This window comes from Moschus berezovskii, chromosome 17 (assembly GCF_049115385.1).
Source record: "Moschus berezovskii isolate FMDL1 chromosome 17, NW_MosBer_1.0, whole genome shotgun sequence".
In the NCBI taxonomy this organism is placed as follows: Eukaryota; Metazoa; Chordata; class Mammalia; order Artiodactyla; family Moschidae; genus Moschus; species Moschus berezovskii.
Genome location: NC_142476.1, coordinates 54897925 through 54922590, shown reverse-complemented (window position 1 = coordinate 54922590; position 24666 = coordinate 54897925). Strand labels below are relative to the sequence as shown.

At 41.4% G+C, this 24666-nt stretch overlaps 1 protein-coding gene across 1 annotated transcript in view; it reads right to left on the bottom strand.

The window, feature by feature from the left end:
- Positions 1 to 1831: 1831 nt before the first annotated feature.
- The window catches only part of SELP (selectin P), a 45445-nt gene continuing 22610 nt past the window's right edge, over positions 1832 to 24666 (bottom strand). The window contains exons 7-16 of the mRNA XM_055419678.2: positions 23786 to 23971; positions 20679 to 20864; positions 17306 to 17491; positions 10265 to 10450; positions 8943 to 9155; positions 7722 to 7907; positions 6691 to 6810; positions 4367 to 4397; positions 3213 to 3268; positions 1832 to 2560 (exon numbers count right to left, since the gene is read on the bottom strand). Coding sequence (XP_055275653.2) covers positions 3214 to 3268; positions 4367 to 4397; positions 6691 to 6810; positions 7722 to 7907; positions 8943 to 9155; positions 10265 to 10450; positions 17306 to 17491; positions 20679 to 20864; positions 23786 to 23971 — 1349 coding nt within the window. The 3' untranslated portion in view covers positions 1832 to 2560; position 3213. The remainder of the gene's footprint in view (positions 2561 to 3212; positions 3269 to 4366; positions 4398 to 6690; positions 6811 to 7721; positions 7908 to 8942; positions 9156 to 10264; positions 10451 to 17305; positions 17492 to 20678; positions 20865 to 23785; positions 23972 to 24666) is intronic.

The following is a 24666-nucleotide window of genomic DNA, read 5'->3' as shown; positions in this document are numbered from 1 at the left end:
TACAACCCCATAGATGGCAGCCCACCAGGCTCTGCCATCCCTGGGATTCTCCAGGCAAGAACACTGGAGTGGGTTGCCATTTCCTTCTCCGGTCAATGCAGGAGATGTGGGTTCAATCCCTGGGTTGGGAAGATCCCCTGGAGAAGGAAATGGCAACCCACTCCAGTATTCTTGCCTGGAAAGTCCCATGGACAGAGGATTTGTTGCAATAGTTCTCAATAAATTGTAATCTATCACCTCACATGGGATCTCCATGATGTCAGGCTCCTCAACAACCTCTGTTTTTGCTTCTCGGCTGACATTATTTGATCTACTAAGAATGCCATTCTCTTACTCTTCTCTGTCCACTCTTCTAAATTCCAATCAGAGTCTCACCTCTCTCCTTGATTCTGGGACAAACTGACTTTTCCATTTTATGAATTCCTAGGCATCACCGACTCTGTGGACATGAGTTTGAGTGAACTCCGGGAGTTGGTGATGGACAGGGAGGCCTGGCGTGCTGTGATTCATGGGGTCGCGGAGAGTCGGACACGACTGAGCGACTGAACTGAACTGAACTGAACCACACTCTTCAAATAACATACTTAATACTCTCTGTCACTTTGTATTGGTGTCTCTTGTGTCCCCAATTACATTATCAGCAATTGAAGAACAGGAGTGGTGTCATATCCTTTTTCATCTATAATATCAGTGCTTTACAAAGCTGGTAAGGCATCAGAATTCCTTGGGAGGGGGGATTTTTACAAAATACAGATTCTGACTCAGGACACAGGCTGATAATCATCCTCCTATAATACTGAGCCTAAGTAAGTAAGTGTTAGTCGCTCAGTTGTGGCCGTCTCTTCGCCACCTCATGAACTGCAGCCCACCAGGCTCCTCTGTCCATGAGATTTTCCAAAAATCATACTGGAGTGGGTTGCCATTTCCTTCTCCTGGGGATCTTCCCGACCCAGGGATCAGAACTGGGCCTCCTGCACTGCAGGCAGATTCTTTACCAACTGAGCTATAAGGGAAGCCCTAATACTGAACCTAGTGATCAGCATCAAGTGAGCAGTCAGAGGTGCTGTGGGCACTTTCATGTGAGTGAAATGTTTTAAAAGTAATGTGTCCCTAAATCTCGAGGTTACTACCAAAATTCTTGCAAAACCTTGTAACCTTTAGTTAGACTGTTTCACCATTTTATTTGCGTGTTTTATTTGCATTTTTATTTGCATATTTACCTAGTCTGTGTGACACGTTCATTGCCTCACTTTTCACAGAAAGGACAGCTATGTTGTTTGGCTCTGTATTTTTTGTTTATCAGTTTCAGATAAGTACTGTGTAACTTTTAATAACATATTTATTAAATATGTGAATCAAAAAATGGGTAAAACACATTCAGGTGATGAAGACTTTTCTACTTCTCTAATTTTCTTCTTGTGTGTTTAGGGTGGTGGCAAGGAGATCCAACCAGTCCATTCTAGAGGAGATCAATCCTGGGTGTTCATTGGAAGGACTGATGCTGAAACTGAAACTGCAGTACTTTGGCCACCTCATGGGACAAGTTGACTCACTGGAAAAGACTCTGATGCTGGGAAGGATTGGGGGCGGGAGGAGACAGGGACGACAGAGAATGAGATGGCTGGATGGCATCACCAGCTCGATGGACATGAGTTTGAGTGAACTCCGGGAGTTGGTGATGGACAGGGAGGCCTGGCGTGTTGTGATTCATGGGGTTGCAAAGAGTCGGACACGACTGAGCAACTGAACTGAAGATACATATTTGCTGACTCTAGTCTCAAGTTTGTAACTGGGACAATCGTGATTGTGTATTACATTAATGTCAACAAAGTGATGGATACAGACTTTATTCGGCAAAATTTAAAACACTAGAACATGGCATTTAGGGGAATCCTTTTAACTAGACATTCAAGGATTGGTCTCTGGGTCCTCTGGGGGAGAGTGACGGCAGAGGGAAGGTCTACAGTGACGTGTACCTTCCTGTCTGGAGCACCAGTCTTCTGGGGCTTCTGCAGTCTCTGGTGCCATCCAGAGGGCTCTCTTGGAGCTTCAAGGAAGTCCAAAGGCTTCACCAACAGCAAGCACTGAAGCCCCAGGAAATCCTATAGAAATTCCCTCAAGTCAGAGACACCTCCTGCCTTCCAACAAAGTGGAGGAGAACTTCCTCCAGTCCAAAAATAAAGAGTCATTTTTATTTTTCCAGTCTGGTCTTCTGGTGAGTCAGATGCTCTGGGCTCTAGCTAATTAGTACCGCAAGTGACAGCTAGGCCAAAGCCCACAGACCACCGCAGAAAGACTCAGTCCCAGCTTCTGAGGCTTGTGTTGGAGGAAGAGGAAATGGAGCAGGAAGGGGTGGGTGGAGAATTGGGGCTCGTGGTCCAGTCCTTCTGCTCTGGTGCAGAACTAATCTAAAGGAAATTCCATGTCCTTTATTCACAAGTATTTACAGAAAACTGCAGCAAATACTCAACAGTTATAATCAAGTCTTTTTGGGAAAGCTGATGTTCAAAAATAGGATCCTGTGGGGGTTGGACGAGGTCACCAAGACGAGGACAGGTCTCTGAAAATGACAGTAAAAATTAAAATTATTGTATTTTCCTGAAAAAGATCAAAGAAAGCTCTCATCATATGTACCCTCTAAGGCTTTGTATAATCTTTTTCTAGATTCCAGATATTCTATCATCTAGGTTATTTAGGAAACTTAACCACTTTTGGGAAGAAAGAAGGTATTATCATATATGGTATATATGATATTATATGATAATATAACATTATAATATATGATAATATCATATTATTTTTTATAATTGTATGATAATATTATTTTTGTTTTCCCAGCAGGTTGCATAGGGAACTGGCTCCATAAAGTTTGTAAAATTTTTCTAGTTATCATGATTTCTGGTGATCAAGCAAGGCTACAGTATCAGTACCATCTAGCAGCCAATAATGGGAATGTCATACATCCTGAAATAAGTTATGTCTAATTAGAACGTTTATATCCTGGAGTAAATGGAAATGCTCATATATACTCACTTTCTATTGTCACTCTTCTGCTATACCTGTCTCCTACTGCCAACACAATTTCCTACATAGTTTGAGCTTTAATACATGCTTAAAGTGTAACTCCTGATTATATAAAGAAAAGGCAAGCTTTATATTCTTCCTTTTTCTACTGTCTATTTCCTTCAAAAATACCTCCATATGCAACTTACCTTAAGGGCTTGGGTCAAATGCAGCATTTGTAAAAACTCCATATGTTCCTAGGTGGCTAAAGAACAGAAACACAAAGATGAATTTGCCATATGATGCTTTGTCCTTGAACCCAGTCCTTCACATAGTTCATCCAGAGACCATGAAATACCACCCACCCCTGAAATTCTCTGATTTTAGAGGGAAAGAAGAGTAAAAATCAAAGAGATTTTCAAGATCTCAATTAACTGTTCTGGGTAATTTTCTTTGCACTTCATACCCAAGTTACTGTTGATACTTTAGGTACTGAATACCTGCTCTAACCCCTGCTGTAGCCTCTTCCCGGTGAGAGGAAATCCTTTTAAAATTCTACCCTTAATACTTGATCATATGGCAATAGTTTTCAAAGAATGGCAGTACTGCTCCCTATAGCAATTTTTAAAAATTTTCATAATCAGCAAGACTTACTATTGACATTTAGGCAGAGGCTCAGGATGCTGGGTGTCCTAAAATGCCCAAGGCACAAAAGAATTGTCTTATATATGCCACACAACTTTAGAAAAGCTACTCAGCATTCCTGGAGGTGAAAAATCTCTGAGCCTAGAACTGAACAGCTTTACATGTAAATGTTAAGTTGTTTTGTGTGTATCTTTTAAAATGCAATTACCATCTGAATTAAGAGAAGATAATAGGTTTTCCAACTCTTCGCCAGAATAGTTCATCATTTTAAAAAATCAGGTTGGTGTTGACAACCCTTCTGATACTGTTTGACTCACTAATAGAATCAGTCAGCTGACCTTTATGACTGTTGCCTTCATAGTGATTCTACTTGAATGAAGGTACAAGTATCTGATGGATGACCTCACAGCACTTGCTAGTGTGGTGCCCCAGTTCCAGTGTGTTATTTCTATGTCACTTTCCCTTGTATCTTTTATTTCTCCTTTATATTCTCATTAGGGCACTTAGTGATTTTTGTAAAAAAATATTATGTATTGCTGGGACATATTACTGATAAATTTTGCTTCAGAATTAGTCTAGGGGACATTGCCAAAGACTGATTCATAAAAGGCATGTCTGTATAGTCATTCTGACATACTCATACAGTGAATTAATAATTCATAGAGTGAATTAAAAAGTCAAACTAGAAAAACTTAACCATAAAACATTTCCATCTTACCTTTGAGGGTTCAAGGGGCTTTTTCCATCGTCTGAAATAAGCAAGAAGACACAGAAGATTGGTTTAAAAGAAAAAAAAATGAGATGAAGGGAAAAAGTCATCAGAGATAGGGATTATTGGGGTAAGTCAGCAGACTGATTTCCAGGCGGGCTTATTATAAGGGACTTATTGGGAACATTCCCTCCTTGAGAGGTGGGACCTGTTTTAGGCTAAATTAAACATTCAGCAATATGTAACTCCAGAGTCTGCTCATCTTTCTTCTCTTTCACTAACAACCTGTCCTCCTACCTCAGGCATAGATGTTGCATAGAGGGACTGGTTGTAGATTTTTGGTCTTTAAGCAGAGTTACTGTTTATCTGTTGTCCTATTCACTCACTCACAGGACAGTATTTGAAGGAACTTTGGAAAATCAGCCTAATATGATGGTGGCTTTGTGAAGGGAGAGAGCATGAGAATAGGGAACAAGCGGTTCTCCTAAGCAGTGAAGAATAGGTGTTGAAATTTCAATTCCAGGAGAGTGCTGGCAGGTACTTTTAACAGAGCCACTTTCTGTCCCTGGATTTAAGCATTTTTAACCCCTTTGATACCCCCAGTTTCATGAGGAAAGTTGGGCAGCCTCATTAGCTTATTTGAAGAGGCTTCTTTATGTCAGAAAGAGACAAATACCATATTATATCACTTAAATGTGAAATCTAAAATATCACACAAATGAACTTATCTACAAAACAGACTCACAGACATAGAAAGCAGACTTGTGATTGCCAAGGGGGAGGATGGGAAGAAGAGGGATGAACTGGGAATTTGGGGTTGGTAGCTGCCAACTATTACATATAAATGAATAAACAACGTCCTACTGTATAGAATAGGGAAATGTATCCAATCTCCTGGGATAAGCCATAATGGAAAAGGATATTTAGAAAAGAATGTATGTATGTGTAAAAATGAGTCATTTAGCTGTATAGATTGGCACAACATTGTAAATCAACTGTACTTCAATTAAAAAAAAGAAGAGGCTTCTCAACTTATAGACAGGCTGAGCATCTCAGGCAGACAATGAAAGGATGTTTGAACTCTTAAGGGAGGGTTCTCTTTTTTTATTCCTAGGCTACAGCTCATCTTTTGATGAACAATCTGAGAAACAGTTTCCCTTATAGAAAATCTTCATCCATTTGGGTCACTTTCTTGCTTCAATCCTGAATTAGCTCTACAAGTTTTCATGAGCACATACACATCTCTCAGCTTTCATACCAAGTCATTACTAAAGCAGCAGCTCTCTTACACTTCCAGCTTTGTTTTTCACTTCCTCCACTAGTTTTTTTTTTTCCCAATTCAGGTGCAATAAACTGGCCACCTCATGCGACGAGTTGACTCACTGGAAAAGAGTCTGATGCTGGGAGGGATTGGGGGTGGGAGGAAACGGGGACGACAGAGAATGAGATGGCTGGATGGCATCACCGACTCGATGGACATGAGTTTGAGTGAACTCCGGGAGTTGGTGATGGACAGGGAGGCCTGGTGTGCTGTGATTCATGGGGTCACAAAGAGTCGGACACGACTGAGTGACTGAACTGAACTGAACTGAAGCTATTGAACATAGCATTTTCCGTTATTTTGCCCTTTTAGGTCTTGTCACATGCCATTATCTCTGCTGTAACTCTATTTTGATTTTTTTCTTTGGCAAAATCCATTCCTCTTATTCTTCAAAGTTAAACTTAAAAGAGCCTTTTCTGCCCTGTCAGTCTGGGTGGGACCCTTCTATTTTTTGTTTCAGGAGTAGTCAGGTAGTGTTTTTGCCCTAATGCACTTGATACACTTCAGTATTAGCATTGATTTAACTTGTCCAAGTCGCCTACTGAATTATACATTCCTTAATATCAAGGACCATCATTCTGGGTTACACTACCTGATCGGTTGACCAATAAATGGCTATTGTGTGAAATAATGAATAAATTAAGTATAACTCTTTTCTAGTTAGTTTTGGCAATAACTAAGGTTCCCTAGACCAGAAGCCCATAAGTGTCAGTATGCACACTGGCCTCATAAAATCTTAGTAGGTGGAGTTGGGGTGGGGAGGAACTTTTGAAAAATTCAGACTTCCAGGCCCATGTCCAGATCTCCATTATATGAGGATCTGTGTTTTCCTTTTTTTTTTTCCTCCCTAAATTTGACTCTGATGGGAGTTGGTTCTCAAGACCACTTAACTTGGCTTTGTTTTCTTTTAATGCAAATGTTTTCAGACATGAACTACTGAAGTTGTGGTTTCACTGCCTTGCCCCAAATCACATGAAAGAAGAAACTAAGGAGAATACTGTGTCCAATTTACCTTTTTGTCTGCAACGCCTTCTTAGCAGAGCCAGGAGTATCGAACCCGTCACTAAGCCTGTTGTACAAGCTGCTGCTCCACCAACATAAGTCAGGGCTTCCTGGATAGTCAGTGGCTCTGCTGCAAAACAAACACACACACACACACACACACACACACATGTGAGACATAGAAGTGTTTTGTGCAGAAGACCATCATTCCCCCAGAAGGGCCCCAACAACACTAAGGTATGAGATCAAATAAGTCCTCCAAGGTCCTGGCAGTGCTAACAACCCAGCACAAAAAGCCTGGAAGTCGTAAATCACTCCAACAGAATGGGACACAAGCAGGATTTGATTTTCTTCCTAATGCTTAAATATCAAACATAATTTCCAAGGAGTCAAGGTACGGACTCAATAAATGGAAATAGATGATTAAATGGCAGTTTGGACAAACAAACTGGGTAATTTGAGGGGGAAGGTAATTGAAGATTCATTTTTATGACAAAAAATAGTTACAACAAGCTACTAGAGGGGAAAAAAAATGGAAGGGGATGAAATAAACCTTACAAGCAGAGCTTGATTAAGGAATACATATGGTATTTGGGGGAGGTATATGGTAAACAAAGGTCTTCTGAGATAATGAATTAGGATTCTTCATTAAATAACCTTCAGTTTAAAACATCTTGAAACTTCAAGATGTATTAGGTTGGCCAAGAAGTTCATTTGGGCATTTCTGTAAGATCTTATGGAAAAATCCAGCTGGACTTGTTGGCCAATCCAATACTACACAAAGATTATAAGGAAATGAGAGGATTCATTTCACAAATTGGAGCGTTGAAAAAGTAGTGGTGATTGTTTACACAGAGTCGCTACATTTGATTCCCACTGCACTGCGTAAGATTCAGAGATTCTGTTTGGTTCATTGTGAAACAATTATTAAACGCAGGGGAAACCCAGTGATAGAAAGTGAGACCACTTTTAAGAAACACACAGAGGAGAAAAACTGTTTTCCATATCAAAGCGACTTCCTAACCTATGTGAGACATATACCTTGGCAGGTTGGCATGGTCGTTGACCACTGACCATTCTCTTGGCATGCTGTTCTTTCTGAGCCATTAAGTAATTGACCCTCTGGGCAATGGAAGCTGCAGGTTGATCCATAGCTGAAATTTCCCCAAGGGTTGGAGCAGTTCATCACTATTGGCTCAGTAACAGGTAGCTTGGAGCATTTGACAGCTGTAGAAGGAAAAAGAATGTAGGAAAAGCAGACATACAGAATGAACATAAAAGAGATGATGGTTTCATATGAAACATGGCTAGGGTTGCCAGTAGATGTGGTGGAATACTAAAGATCAGAAAGGACATGAGCTATTTTTGACATTCCCACAAGTTCTTCCGACATCAAACGTGCTGAGATATACACTCAAAGAAGGATAGCCAACGAACTAAGGAGGGCATAAAGTGGTGATTCAATAAATAAATTTCCAGTGGGTTGATCAGTCTTGCCCACAAAAGTACCATTTACAGAATTTTGCTTCTCAAAAATACTGTTGTCCTAAATATTATTATTACTACCACTGGCAATTAACTGCCATGTCAGCACATATTTCTTGAAATAACAAAAGTTCAGCATACCTGGCCTCTGAAAGTTTGAAAGAAGTAGAGACCACCATTCTCTTTAAACTGTTTTTCAGGGCATTTCAGGATATTCTCTCAAATTTGTGTACAGAAAACAAAATTTAACTCAAATTTAACTCAACTCAGGAAACTGAATTTAACAAATGTTGTTGGGCAATACTGACATTTGCAAAGCACTCTTCTGTGCTTCATAGGGAATACAATGTTGGAAGAGACACAGTGCTTCATGCATAGGGTATAGGTCTTCAAGAGGTAACATTCATAATTTATCTTTTTAATTGGGTTCCAGTTATGAAATACGGAATGTGTACCAGGCCACATCATTAATAGAGTTGTACCTATAACTCACAATTCATATAGCTGGTTTCATGTTCAGCATGCTTATGGCTCTAACACATTTTGTCATTTCCATATGTTTCCTCCTTTAGGAGTACCAGGCATTAGCTTGTGATGTAGGGAAGGGGAAACATGATATGCATGTTGCTCATTACTTCTAATTGGGATTGGTGTGGTTTTCATGGAGGAGCTGACACTTGAAGTGGTCACTGGCGTTGGATAGGATTTCAACAGGCATGGACAATGCCTAGCATGCTAGAAGATAGCATCGGAGCTGCCTGCTATGTTTCACCTTACCTCTGCATGTGGGAGCTACTGCTGTCCATTGTCTGGAAGGTCTGCATTGGACAGCACTATCTCCCATGAGTGTGAATCCAGCTTTGCATCCAAAGTGGCAAGTGGTATTCACACCAAAGTTCCTCAGATGATGCTGACAGGACATTGTTCCCTGCTTTGGAGTGATGAGGGATGGGCATCGCCCCACTGGAGCAGGAACTGACCCTGTGTCCACTGTGAAAAGAAAATGTTTCAGTTTTTAGAGCTCCCAACTAAGAGGAGCACAACAGAGCTAAGACTGACATGCAGTAACTGTCTTCTGGTCCTTTCATAATCAGGGAGGTTCTAGCAATAGCTCCTTAAGGAAGTTAAGGAAAACTATTAAAATCAGGTATGGAAAACCATGGGCTTCCCTGATGGCTCAGTGGTAATGAATCCGCCTGCAATGCAGGAGATAAGGGTTCCATCCCTGGTGCGAGAAGACCCCCTGGAGAACGAAATGGCACACACTCCAGTATTCTTGCATGCAAATTCCCATGAACAGAGGAACCTGGCAGGCTATAATCCATGAGGTCGCAAAAGAGTCAGACACAACCTAGCAACTAAACCATCCACCACCATAGAAAACCAGATGAAAACAATTATCTAAAATTGTTCTTGAAGAGACGATTCTCCTGGCCAGAAGAAGAATTTGGGAAGAGGATGTCAATGTTGCTTATATTAAGAAGAAAACAAACAAACAAAAAACCCAGAATAATGGATGTATAAATATGAAAATTCGGCAAAATATGCATGGACCAATTGCTTGCCCATTGCTGCTTTATTGGGAAGTGTTCATTATCTTCAGGCCAAAGGTCATCATGAAGTGTGAGGTGAGGAAGATGCTACTGGCTCTGTCATTAACTTGCCGTGTGGCAGAGAGATGACAACTGACCTCTCCCCACTTCAGTTCCTTGATTTAAAACATTTGACCAGTAACTCCACCCCTAGTGCTCTGCTGGTGATGACGAAATGGAAACCATTCAATGGACCCAACAAAGCTCTTTGAGAAAAAGAGGCCAAAATTATGGAAGAAAATTTGTGCTTAAAAATCAGTGTATTTTTTATTCACAAATATGAAAAAGTCCTGCCACTCCTTATATATTCTTTAAATCCATAGGCTATGTTCTTGTATCCCAATAGATAACCCATTTCATGACAGAAGTGAAACTCTCACAGTAATAATAATAACATTATGTGTGCCTGTCACATAGCAAGAGTGTATGGAAGTATTTGTTATTTTTGTTGAGGAAATTTCTAGAAGAAGAGCTGTCTTGCAAGGATACAAGACATGTATCTTTTACCTTTGCAGGTTGGTGGGGGTGCTGTCCATCTCCCGGAAGCTGTGCACTCAACATGGTTGGACCCCTCCAGCTTCAAGCCCTTATTACAGGAGAAATGGCAGATGGAACCAACAATGAATTCTCCATGAGTGTCAAGACATTCCAGGCTTCCCTGCTCAGGGGCAGATAGTTCCGGACACTTGATGGCTGGAGAACCAAATCAAGAATGTCACAATCTCCAAATTGATTTGGAAACCCTGTTTTGCACCAAATTAATTCATGCACGATTTCAACAAATACGTATTGCACTACCACTATCTCCGGTGTTTTGCTAGGTAGCAGACATTTCACGACAAACACAAGTCATGAAGTGCAGAGGGCAGGGGGAAAGATGGTGGGTTTGCAAAGAGGAGTATAGGGAGAATTTCTAAAAATGAAGGAGTCAAGGGTTTAAGCAGTCAGACTTAAGAATTCACCATTTCATCCTCTTTTCTCTAAACCTTTTGCTTCAAAGACCTTGTGGCCTCCCTGAGTCTCACTGCAGTCCAGGGTTTCATTTCCATCCTTCCTTCTGCCTGAAACTCCTTCCAGTTAGATATCCTGCTGTCTCCACAAATTCAGCACATCTACACCTGCAATGATCATGTTCTATCCTAAACTACTATTCCTTCCATTTGGATACCCAGGCTTTCTTTTTTTAAAAAAACCACAGTTTCATAGCACAGGTAAGTGCAAAAGCTCCTGATCAAGCTAGGGTATTCCCCGGGAATTCCCTTAACTGACCTCATGTGTTCTTGGCTCTGGGCCTTGGCTCCCACTGCCCTAAATTTCTTTTGATTTTCACTGGATAAAATCCCAGCCATCCTCTGGGATCCGATCAAACACAGCCTTTCCAAAGCCTGTTCTGATCACTGCAGCCTGAAGTCTTCTCCTCTGAACACATCAGTGTTTTTGTTTGAACTCTCATGCTATCATATCACATGTCAACTCTTCCCTCTTCTCCTGGATGGAAAGCTCCTAAACCTGAGATTCATAAATTTTGTGTCTCCCACAATCACACTGCAGGATCTCAAAAGGTGGTGCTCAACAAACATGCCAAGTGTATGAGTAAATGAATTTACTATTTCCCTCAAAAACTATTTTTACAAATTTATTGAAGTTACGTATTTATCTTAGGATCATGTCTTTCTCTTAGTGACATTCTCTGACATGAGACTATTATTTATCAACAAATATTGGGTTATTGGAGCTTTCCTGGTAGCTCATCTGGTAAAGAATCTGCCTGCAATGCAGGAGACCCTGGTTTGATTCCTGGGTTGGGAAGATCCCCTGGAGAAGGGATAGGCTGCCTACCCACTCCAGTGTTCTTGGGCTTCCCTGGTAGCTCAACTGGAAAAGAATCCACCTGCAGTGAGGGAGACCTGGGTTTGATCCCTGGGTTGGGAAGATCCCCTGGAGAAGGAAATGGCTACCCACTCCAGTATTCTGACCTGGAGAATTCCATGGACTGTAGAGTCCATGGGGTCACAAAGAGTGAACACAACTGAGCGACTTTCACTCACGTTGCATTATTGCCAAATTAAGTGACTGTTCTTTCTTTAAATCCAAGGCTATCTGAAAGCAATGCCTTGGTCAGATAAAGCTCATTTTGCTTAGCTGTTTTGCTTTTTTAAAAAAACCTCTCGAAGCCCTATACAACGTCTCATGGAAAAGTATTGGTTTTTACATGCTGGCCCACGTATTTTTTAGGTGGGCTGTTCACTGAAGGACTGTGGATCCTGATTGTGTGAAACCATTCAGATAGCCAAAGTAACACACTGAATTTCAGTTTAGAACTATGAAATTTTTGAGTAATTAATGATTCCATGCCTGGCAGATCAATTCTGTTTATCAAACATTTATTATCTATTGGTATAAGTCATAGATATTAAATAATTTATGAACATTTTCACTAAAATAACTTTTTCAGAATCTCCCAGAAAATACACGTCAGCGATACCCCAGGCAACAGAGCCTGACACAGAGTAGAGAGGTCTAAAAATATTTGTCAAAAGAATGAATGTTAGTAAGCACAATTTAATTTGGATGCATTCTGACAAGTGTTTTCACGTGATGTAAAAAGAAACAAGAGGAGTTCCTGTCTTTAAAAATTGACTTAAGTGACCCCTAGCATTCAAAGAGAATTCCACAGCATTAAATCTACTTGGGGGACATGCTTCGGTCTCAGTTCTATGAGATTTTTTCTGCTAAGGTTATAAACACAGCCTTTTGTATCTAGGAAAGTTTCTGAACCCTCTTCTGTAAACATGAACCTTGTCGAATCAAAGGCCCCTAAGAAGGATTTGACTAACTTGCACAAAGAAGCCTGTTTTCTGGTCAGAGGGGCAGACTTGATGAGGTACTTGGAAGCCTATTCCAGATCTGGCAAGTGGTGGGCACTCAGCAATAGGGGCTGAATTAAATGTGAGGAAGTTGGTGGATTAAAGGGGCCTAGTGCAAAGGTAGAGGAAGAGATTTTTACCAAGGGATGACCTCTCTTGAGCAACAAAAAGTAGTCATATTCTTGAGCCTACTCTAAAACTTTATTAAAAACTGACTTATTATAAGAAGAACAGGAAATGGATAAGAACTGCTTTCATCACCATACTTAATGCTCTATTTTCATGGAATTCAAAGCAATGCTGTCTGTTGAAACGGTCTTCATTGATGTTTTCTATGATTGGTGATGTAGGCGAACATGATGGCATGTGAATTCATGAATTAGCGGGTTCACTGACATGCTATCATCAATTGATAAAATATTGCTTTGTATTATTTTAATTTTAATGAACTCTTTATCTCTGTGTATTATTATTATTTTTTAGCTTGAGTCAAATGTAGTTTTGTCATGAAATTTTTGGAAGGAAAAAATAGTATACATAATAAATTTCATTGAGTTGGTGGTTCTAAACTTAAACTTTGAAAATAAAGACTGGGAATCTTCACGGAGTCAGATAAAGGTTGGAGGAGTGGAGACATTAAATAGAGAGGTGAGCCAGGCCAGAGCTTAGAGGGCATCAGTCTGCTGTATTTTAGATCTTGGATGAGCGGGGGTGTGGCAGAAAGACAGAGCCAGGATTGGGACTCAAAACCAGGACCCACACCTCCCCATCAAGGTGAGGTTGGTCATCAGGAGTCAGGTCCAGCAGTTGAACAGGGTCTCCAGAGAGTCAATGACAACGTGATTGAGGGAACAGTCATCGTATCAGGATAGTGGCCCAACAGCCAGGATTGTAGGGGACAGAGCAACCAGATGGGAGCAACTCAGTATCGCTTATGTTCAGGGAAAGGAATTCAGGTCCTAGTGGGTAAAGGCAAAGGGGAAGATTAGGAAATGCAGGCGGAGCTCAAGTCCTAGAGAGCCCAAGAAACTGACATTCTAACAGAAAAGGAAATATCTGTGGACTCACTAAAAAAAAATGGAGAACCACTTTGCACCATGAAACAAGAGACTGTGCTCCACTTGCCACACCACCCATATGTACTTGGTAGCCCTCAAGCTCCTCTGATAGAGTCCAGGACTCTGCAGAACACCATGTGAAAATCAGAGTTCATTGCTGAAAGTTTCAAAATTCATGGACTCAGGCATATGGAAAAAGAAGAGGAACTCTTTGCCTAAATCTAGAGCCTGAATTTGGAGAATAAGATCGAAACACAGGTCCAAAAGTCAGAGCTAACTATCAGGTTCAGACCAGGCTGGCAATTCCAAAGCCCATAGTTCACTAAAACTGCTGCCCATGGTCAAGTTTGGTTTTAGACACTGGGCAGGGCCAGGCCTGAAATGTCACCTCTTGTGGAGAAAAGGAGGTGGAAAAGAGTCAAGAGGAATGGGGACTTCAGAGATTACAGATTTAACAACCATGTTGATTTCAATGTATGATTTAAAACTTTCATGAGAAAAACAAAAACAAAAAACTTCAGTGAGGTATTTCTTATATCTCAGGGTTTGTTTGTTTTTTAAATTTTTTAGCCTTAAAACAGAATGTGGAAAAACAGAACTCATGATAAATGCCCATGGAATAAACAAATGAGTGATTGAGAAATCTGTGATGAAGTACAAGCCCTAAAGATATCAGCTATCAAAGTCCTAGATTCCTTGGATGGCTTGTACAATACATATATTGGACAATAGATGATAGCATTTTGGACTTCCCAGAGGGTACAGTGGTAAAGAATCTGCCTGCCAATGCAGGAGACACAAGATACATGTATTAGATCCCTGGGTTGGGAAGATCTCTTGGAGGAGGAAATGGCAACCCACTCCAGTATTCTTGCCTGGAAAATTCCATGGACAGAGACCCATGGACAAAGGAGCCTAGCAGGCTACAGTCCATGGAGTCACAAAGAGTCGGACAAGACAACACACATGCATGCTCAGTAGCATTTTATGTACTTTAGCCTACAGAATCCTTGTCCAGGGAAAAAAACCTCAGAGGTGTCCTGTCCACTCCTCTCCTTTTGGAATTGAGAATATCAGGGTGTGACATGATCTTCTATTGACTCCATAACTTCAGGGTAACACAAGTCTTTGAATATTAATCTAGTGCTCATTCCACAAGAAGGAATAAGAGATATTTAACTCTTTTCACTAGTAGATTTCTAAAAACATATTCACTCACTTGATCACTCATCTAAAGTTCATTTTAGAACAACTGCTACTGCAGTTGCTGCTGCAACTAGACAAGAGCAGTGGAATTTATGAATGACTATTGCTGCAGGTGGTGACTGCAGCCATGAGATGAAAAGATGCTTGCTCCTTGGAAGAAAAGTTATGACCAACCTAGTCAGCATATTAAAAAGCAGAGACATTACTTTGCCAACAAAGGTCCATCTAGTCAAAGCTATGGTTTTTCCAGTGGTCATGTATGATTGTGAGAGTTGGACCATAAAGAAGGCTGAGTGCCAAAGAATTGGTGCTTTTGAACTGTGGTGTTGGAGAAGACTCTTGAGAGTCCCTTGGCCTGCAAGGAGATCCAACCTGTTAATCCTAAAGGAAATCAGTCCTGAATATTCATTGGAAGGACTGATGTTGAAGCTGAAACTCCAATACTTTGGCCACCTGATGCGAAGAGCTGACTCATTTGAAAAGACCCTGATGCTGGGAAAGATTGAAGGCAGGAGGAGAAGGGGACGGCAGAGGATGAGATGGTTGGATGGCGTCACTGACGTGATGGACATGAGTTTGGTAGGCTGGGAGTTGGTGATGGACAGAGAAGCCTGGTATGCTGCAGTCCATGGGGTCGCAACGACTGAGCAAATGAACTGAACTGAACTGAGCTGAACTGGGATTTAGAAACTGGCCACTGGGTGGCAGTGTAGTATAGTGGTAAAAGCTCTAATCCTGTAATTGGGCTAGACCTGGGTCTGAATCCTAACTGCACACTTAGTAGCTAAAATGTAGCACACACATCTTTGCCAGCTGTTTATCTTCTCAAAGCCTCCATTTCTTCATCTTTAAAACAGGGATAATGATAACCATGTTAAGGACTGTGTGTATTGAATGCAAAAATGCAAATATAATAACTGGTACTTACTCAAACAATAAAAATTAGCTATTATTGCTGGTTTTATTATTCCTGACTGTAGTACATGGAATAATAGAACAAAAGAAACAAAAAATGGTGACTTTTTTTTTCTTTGAGAATATTGCTTTTATTCTGGGTTTCATATGTTACAGATAAAAGAAAATACTGTATATTTGCTTATTCCTGCAACTTAAATTGTGTAATGACTGTTTTTTTTAATGTATTTATTTTTAATTGGAAGACAATTGTTTTACAAGGTTGTGTTGGTTTCTGCCACACAACATGAACCAGCCATAGGTATACATATGTCCCCTCCCTCTGTAGCCTCCCTCCCGTCTCCCACCCCATCCTAGCCCTCTAGGTTGTCACAGAGAAAAATGATGACGTTTGAAAGTAAACATGAGCTATAAATGAATCAGTTTGCTTCTACTTTAGAGCACACTATGTCTGGTGGCTCAGATGGTAAAGAATCTGTCTGCAATGCAGAAGAGTCAGGTTCAAGCCCTTGGTTGGGAAGATCCCTTGGAAAAGGGAACAGCTACCTGCTTCAGTATTCTTGACTGGAAAATCCACATAGACAGAGGAGGCTGGCACAACTGAGCGATTAACACTTTCACTTTCATATACCAGATATATGTCAGCCAGATGTTTCAGGGGAATCATAGATAAGATCTGGCCATTGCCTTTGAGGATCCACTAATTCATTGTCAATAAGGCTTGAGCTTGAATAAATTTAACCAGCAAATGAGAAGATTCAGTTCAACAGATACTTGTCACACACCTACATTTTTTTCTGTCTAGCTGCTGCAGGACATATAAAGGTGAAGGTAGAGCAGTTCCTGCCCTCAGGGAGCTTGTAATCCGTATGAAACTGGAGCAAGGAGATGAAGTCCCTCATCTGTGTCTGACTCTTTGCAACCCCATGGACTGTAGCCTACCAGGCTCCTCTGTCCATGGAATTTTCCAGGCAAGAGTACTGGAGTGGGTTGCCATTTCACAAGGAGAGGCTATACACAAATCGTTAGACTGTGAGACCCTCGAGGGTCTGGGATGGAATCACACACACCCCTGAGGTAAGCTCAGTGTCTGGGGCTTAGCAATGCTCAGTGAAGGAGGATGTGGGAATGAATAAGAGTGTAGTATGAAAATTCTTTATAATAAAGTAAAAGTCCCATTGACATAGCTGAGCTTCATCAATAACAGTATGAATTTCCATAAATCACCTAATCTCTGAGCCTCTATTTTCTCATCCATAAAATGGCGATAATATTGCCTGTCCTTATTATGTCACAATGACACTGAAATACATTATGGAACTATGAAATGGTTAAAGTTATTGTTACAAGAATATTCGAGGGGGGAAGCTTTTGATCTAGATTGTTATGCCTTGAAGAGAAGGCTTTCTTTAGCTTGAGGTTTACATGAATTCCTGATGATGATGCTCCTTTCTATACTGTTACCTGAGAAGCCATAAGAAAGGATAAACCCATGGTCCTACCTTCACACGTGGGTGGGGAACCCGTCCAGTGTCCAGATGGAGTACAGTCCAGTCTTTCTGGTCCAGATAAAGAGAATCCCTCTTGACATGTGAACCAGCACGTGGACTTATAACTGGAACCTCCAAGAGGTTGGACACAAGTCTTTTCTCCATTTTGAGGGTTTGGCAGAGGTGCGCAGGTAACAGCTAGCATGGGCATGGCCAAGGAGGAAAGAGGAGATTGTTTTAGAACACAGTCACTTAAATCAGTGTGTGTGTGTTTGTGTGTGTCCTTAACAGACCAGTGCAGTACTGGGTTAGAACGATTGCTTAAATTTCATGGACGTCACCAGTTAGACGTCCTGAATGTGTGAAATGGCAGCTGACAGTGGGTTGGTATCCTGAAATGCTCGTCCCTAAAGAGATTTAAAAGAGCTTTAGAGGTGATTTCAGAGGATGCTGGCACTTTGCTGGGAAAGATGGTGACGGTGATGCAGCTCATGTTAGTTACCCCTGGACGGGAGTGGGAGTGACTGCTCCCTTGACACGTTCTTCAGAGGTAGAGCCAATAACCTTGCCAGAAAACAATGACAAGTGATTGGAAATAGGGAAATGGAGTAAAATACTTTCTCCCCTTCCAAAAATTCTTTCCCCAACCAAGTGATGAACTCTGGGTCCAAAACCTGCCTCTGTTACTCACTAGCAGTGCATCTCCAGACAATAAACAAACTGAACCTCAGTTGCTTCATCTATGAAATGGGAAAAATAACAATCTTTGCCTTGCAGAGAACCTCAAATTTATTATTATATAAAATAATAAGTTAACAAAATCATAGGCAAAAATTAAATTAAAAAATCATGATACAAAGTAGGCAAATAATGTAACTGGCCATCTGCAAATGCTCTTTCCACCAGTCTCATCCTACAGTGACCAGCAGCAAATGACTTTACCTGTCTACTTACAAAAAATGGTCAATATGATATCATAGTTCTTTGCCACAGTTTATCCATGTGGAGTTTGTGGTGCTAGAGGATTTGATTTGGTTGGAGATCATGCTCTGTGACTTTTGGCCAGTACCTTAACCTCTCTGAATTTCCGTAAGTTTATTCACCTTTAAAATGTGGATAATAGCATTACATAGTTCTCAGGATTTTTATAAGATTAAAAAGTAAAAACACTATGTATGCAGATGTTAATGGCTGCCAAGATATCCCTCAGCCAATTAATGAAATAAAACTCAATTAAACACACTAGCTTTTAAAAAAATGAATACATGGTTTAGGGTGTTTCTTCTTCACTGTTTGGCCTGACTGGGTCGTGTGTGGCTTTAGATCAGAGACAGTGGTAGTGTGGATGAACCAGGGCTGTCTTTCAGTCACAGATTTGAACTTCTTGAGGCTTTGTGAGCATTTTCTATACCTGTCTATTCCCTTCCTCCCTTCTTCTCTCCAGCTACATCCCCATCTCATCCATTTGTCCAAAGACCTGGTACTTTCCACCACTTGAAAAGTCTTTCTGTATTCAGCATGGGTGTGAGGAGAGGGGAGAGGAGACAAGTCAAGAAGCCGATGAACTATAAGGACAAATGGGGTGCCATGAGTCTGTTTGCAGCTCTTTTGTGACTTTGCCTTCTGATAGCTGGGGTGGGAAGGTGGGTGTAGGGGTGTGGCATTGGAAAAGGAAATTGATAACATATTCTGGGGCACATTACAACAGCTAGCAGGTTGCAAGCCTCATGGTACCTTCCTGCCCAGACCACATTTGGGTATTTCACATGATGCTCGCTCAGCAGCAAGAGGAGAAAGTTCAGTCAGAGTAAACAAAGAACTAAAAGAGGAAGGGAACTAGAAGGTCACAGGAAGCGGTGGTGAGTGTCAGCCTCCCTCCTGTGAAACACCCACAGGCAGGCCACTATGGGGCAATGAATTGTAATCTGTGCCCCACACAGCCCAAGGCTGTCCGGAAAGGTGCTGCGCACTGGAATGCCCTCAGGGACTCTCAAGTTCTTCCCCACGGTCATGTGGACTTTGTAGTGCATCCAGGCTTCAGCGTAGCTGAGGGGCCAAGGTCACAAGCCTCAGCCTGGTCTCTGCAGACCCAGCTCAGAAGGTGGGCTCAGCCCTAGTCTCTGGGGCTTGCCAGGCCCTCTTGTGTCTGGGGATAAAGACCGTGCAGTTCTGTTGAGCTGGTCAGCCCCTTTGTTCATTCATCTGTGTACTCTATGTTGACCTAACTTAATAGTAGTGTGCATGTGTGTGTGCTTGTGTGTGCTTATGTGTGACCTGAATAGCAAGTGGCTTCCTTTTTATTAAAAACATGTGTCTGTCTGCTTTTATTCATGTTGAAAGTGGGCACAGAGTGAAAAGCAAAGGCAAACAGTGCAGAAGTGTCTAGTATTTTACCTAATTTTATTATTAAGCTTATATATACCTCATAAAAATACTAATTGTGTGGAGGGGAAAGTGGGAAAACATTGGAGGAATTTATACAATAATGGAGAAACATAACCAGTGTCTATTTTAGGGTAGGGTGTTTTGGGGACAGTATGTAAGAAGATTTTTTTGTTTATTTATTTTTATAGAGCTTTTATAAATACAAATGTTATCTTTTAAAGGTAGGGTTTGCCATAAACATAAGTAAATAATTGGGTAGAAAAAGGAATGGGGAGTATAAAAAGTATACATCTATCTTTCAATTTCCAAACCCAGATGATCAGAACCAGTTCTATTTCATTCAATAACAGGCTTTATTTTATAGCAAGTGAAATGCAGATATATATGATTATAATGAATAGGTACTTTTTTTTCTTCTGAGAACCCTGTGACTTTGCATGTGTAGATTAGTTTCTTTCTGTTTTCATCACTCTTCACTTTACTCTAAGTGGGTTTCTCCAATCTTATTTGCAGCCAGGCACCTGTAAATCCTGCGCCTCCCATTCTCCTATTAAACCCATGCGTTACTCCCATTCCACCACTATACTCTGTGTTTCCTAGGATTAAAGGTGCCAGATTAGTCTTGGAACAACATCCTGGGACTGTCTTTTCCCCTGACCTTGTTTCCAGAGACTATCTTTAACCACGTGAGAACAGTGAACCTAGTCCATGATAGGGGCCTTCAGGTCCTGGTAAAGACCCCAGGGCAGAGCTGGCAGCAGCCCACTCCCCTGTCCTGCTATCGGACATCCCGCCGCTTGTGGTATCTGCCAGCCCCTTAAGGCCTCTGCACTTGGGATCCCCGTGTGACCTGATAATAAGGGCTTCCTGATGATAGTGTTTATTCATTTTCCAGTCCATTTCAAGCTTCTGTCCCCTAGACAGTTACCACCTTTTAAATACAGCTTTTTAAAATAACTCTACAATTTGTTTCCAAAACACTGGAAAGAGTTCATCCTACCTTGGCATTCTGGGAAAGGAGCATCCCAGTTCCCCGTATCCAGGCATTGCAGCACACTCGCTCCCACCAGGAATGAACCTTCATCGCAGGTGAAGCTACAGGTTGACTGGTACCTAAAGTCACCAAAGGGATGTGAGCAGTTCACCCGGGCCTTGTTTGAGGTCGGAAGATCCTGGCACTTCAATGCTAGGGAGGGAGGAAGTAGGGGGTGAGGAAAGAGTAATACACAAGTACTCATTGATTCCCACCACCTAACTCTTTCTAATGCCAACAAGAGGGATCTCTGCATTGGGCATGTTTAACCAGGAGGATGAGAAAAGTATCATACAGTCACAATGCCAGTTGAATGACTTTATGAGGAAATGCTGAGTCATTGTTAAGCATTTGATAATATGCATCCATAGTTTTAAAAATATAATTTTGGACCCAAGAATCGATGCTAAGTATGTAACAAGATGCATATCAAAAATCAATTTGGAGAAATTTTATCATATCATTTGTGAGAGCAAAATACTGAAAACAAACATAAATACCACTAAATTTTTTATCATTTATCATAAGTGAAAGTCACTCAGTCATGTCCGACTCTCTGTGACCCCATGAACTATACAGTCCAAGGAATTCTCCAGACCAGAATACTGGAGCAGGTAGCCTTTCCCTTCTCTAGGGGATCTTCCCAACCCAGGGATCAAACCCAGGTCTCCCGCATTGCAGGTGGATTCTTTACCAGCTAAGCCACCAGAGAAGCCCTTTTTTAAAAATCATATGTGAGAGCAAAATATTGAAAACAAACATAAATGCCACTATTTAGAGGCTGAAAATTAACTATGGTGGAGCCATGAAAGGAATATGATCTATTTCACCTTGAAAAGATATGAGAGGTGTCTCGGTGTACAATGTTAGGTGAAAAAGCAGAATAAAAATTATATGTACACTATGATCTCAGTCATATGAAGTAGATGGCTTTAAATGGAGAGAACACCTGTATTTTATATATAAGTCTTTTCTCATCTTTAAAATGGGAGCAATAATTTTAACTACGTCATGGAGTTAGACTAAAATGCTCAGTAAATATATTGCTATTATCACTAGTAGTAGTAGCAGCAGCAGCAGTAGTATCAGTAGTAGTAATAGTCTTAAAATCATGATCGCTACGCATCAGATGCTGATCTAGCCTGTCAGAGTGGAGAACGCTAGGAAGGCCTATCAAGGGAGTTACTGAAACCATGTATCTGGATGCTTAAGAGAATAAACCAGTTTTCTATTATCTGCCTGCAGACAAGAATGGCTCCAGTGACTCCTTAATAACCCCTCCCTTTTAAGCATGTCACAGTGCTCTCGTGTCTTTGTCTCTCAGACAATAGATCCCATTCCCCTCCCTAAGCCTCACCATCACGGTGCATAGTGATCTAGTCCTCTACTGCCTCACTTTTTTTTTTCCATTTTTTAACTGTAGTAAAATACACATTGCATGCTGCTGCTGCTGCTGCTGTGTCACTTCAGTCGTGTCCGACTCTGTGTGACCCCATAGACGGAAGCCCACCAGGCTCCCCCGTCCCTGGGATTCTCCAGGCAAGAACACTGGAGTGGGTTGCCATTTCCTTCTCCAATGTGTGAAAGTGAAAAGTGAAAGTGAAGTCTATCTTTTACCAGTGAGCCATTTCTAAGTGTACAGTCCAGTAGTATTAAGTATATTCATAGTTTTGTGTACCCATCAACACTATCCATCTCCAAAACATTCTTATTTATCTCCAACTGAAACCCTGTATTCATTAAACAGTATCTACCTACACCCACTCCCTCCAGTCCCCAGCAACAACCATTTTAATACTTTTTGTCTCACTGGTTTTGACTACTCTAAGTATCTCCCATATGTGGAATCATTGAGTACTTGTCTTTTGGTGACTGGCTTACTACCCTCAGCATAATGTCCTTGAATTCATCCATTTTGTAACATATGTCAGAAAAGTGAAAGTGTTAGTCGCTCAGTCGTGTCCGACTCTTTGCAACCCCATGGACTGTAGCCCGCAGGCTTCTCTGTCCACAGGATTCTCCAGGCAAGAATACTGGAGTGGCTTGACATTCCCTTCTCCAGGGGATCCCTACCCAAGGATCGAACCTGAGTCTCCTGCATTGCAGGCAGATTCTTTACCATCTAAACTACCAGGAAAACCAGAATCTCCTTCCGTTTTAAGGCTGAATAATATTCCATCGTATGGCTACATCACATTTTTTCCTTATCCGTTCATCTGTGTGGGACACTTGAGTTTCTTCCATATTTTAACTGCTATGAATAGTGCTGCTATGAACATGGGTGTATACATCTCTCTTCAAGACCCTGCTTTCAAACAACTGCCTCATTTTAAAATCAGGGTATACTTCGACCCAGGAGATTCACGTAAATTGCTTGGGATCTCACTATTAATAGTACTTCACTTCTGGGACATAAATTCTGTGTGGGGTACCCCTTGTAAAAGAAAATAATCCTAGTGGCTCCTCTATTTTGTTCTTCAAGAGCAAAATATTGAGAACAGGAACTATTTAAAGGAGATGATTTTGTAAAATGAGATCAGAGACATATGACTTACAAAGTAACGTTATTATCATTATTTTACCTACATTTATGAAGCTCATAAAGTTTTAAGATTGCATTTACACACTTTAATCCACAACCACTAGTGAGGTGGGTAGGTAAGGCAAACATTAGTACCTTTACTTTGCAGGTGACACCGAGTTTCAGAGAGACCAAGAGCTTGTTGTCAGGACATGACAGAACTGGACTAAGTCTTGTCATTACTCTTGCACTGTACCATGCTGTTCCTCATGTATCATTCCTCTGTCCCAACCCCCTCTCCTTCGTGCTAACTCAGCACATCTGTGTCAATCAATGCAGCGCTCACCTTGCATTTCAGGATGCTGTAATGAACATATCCCTAAGACTGCCTTCACACACTTCTTCATCCTGAGTGCCCAGTGCAAAGGGTCTGGCACAGGATAGATTCTCAGTGAACGTTTGAGCAATAACTGAATGACAGAACTAAATGTAGATGCTGATGCCTTTAATAAGCCGAAAGGCACAGAAGCAACATCATGATGTCACAGTATACCTTGACAGACTGGGGCTGGCGCTGTCCACTCTCCCGAATCAGCACAGCGAACTGTGTCAGCTCCTCTCAGCGTGAAACCCTCTGCACAATGAAAGCTACAGCTGGTGTTGTACTGAAATGCTCTCGAAGACGGGGAGCAATCCATGCTTCCATGGACAGGACTCTCCAGGGACTCACAGGCAATGGCTAAATGGAAATAGTGATTGTCAGAAACTGGGTGGTGGAAGGGCTCAATTCTTTTGCAGAAGAGCACCTCAAGAGATCGTGCATCTTTTTGACTCACGTTGTCAGTATATTCAGAACCCCAAATCCTCCTTTTTCCAAATGGGGAATCTTCCCCTCCCCTTTGCCTGGATTGCTCACCTGCCCTTCAAGTCTCAGCTTACACTACACTTTCCTTAAGAAACCTTCCCTGCCCATCCCAGCTTGGGGTAGAACCCCTTCCAGCACGCTCCCACAGCCCCTCTGCTTGAGCTGTTCATGCCCTATTATAACTCTGCCCCTAAGACTGCAGTCTCCTTGCAGCTGATGTCAGTCATGCAGAGTTGTATCCCAGAGCCTGGCAGTGTTTGGACATTTAAGGTGCTCTTTAAATATTCATTGAAAATATTTGTGGAAATTGGATCTGTAAGGAGGAGATATAGACAGACTGAACTTTTAAGGAAAAGGCTAAAACAACATAGCTTATTGTTGACACTCTAATACCTAGCCGAATAAAAGGATTCTAAATGAGCCTTGTTTCTGGAACACAGGATGTCATCCTAAACAGACTTCGGTTGCCAAGTGAGCGTGCAGCCCAAGGTCAGTTCCTGAGCATAATTAAGCCCCAAGTGACCTCAGCTCTGATAAAGGCTGATTTCCTCGTGCTCTGCCTTGACAAA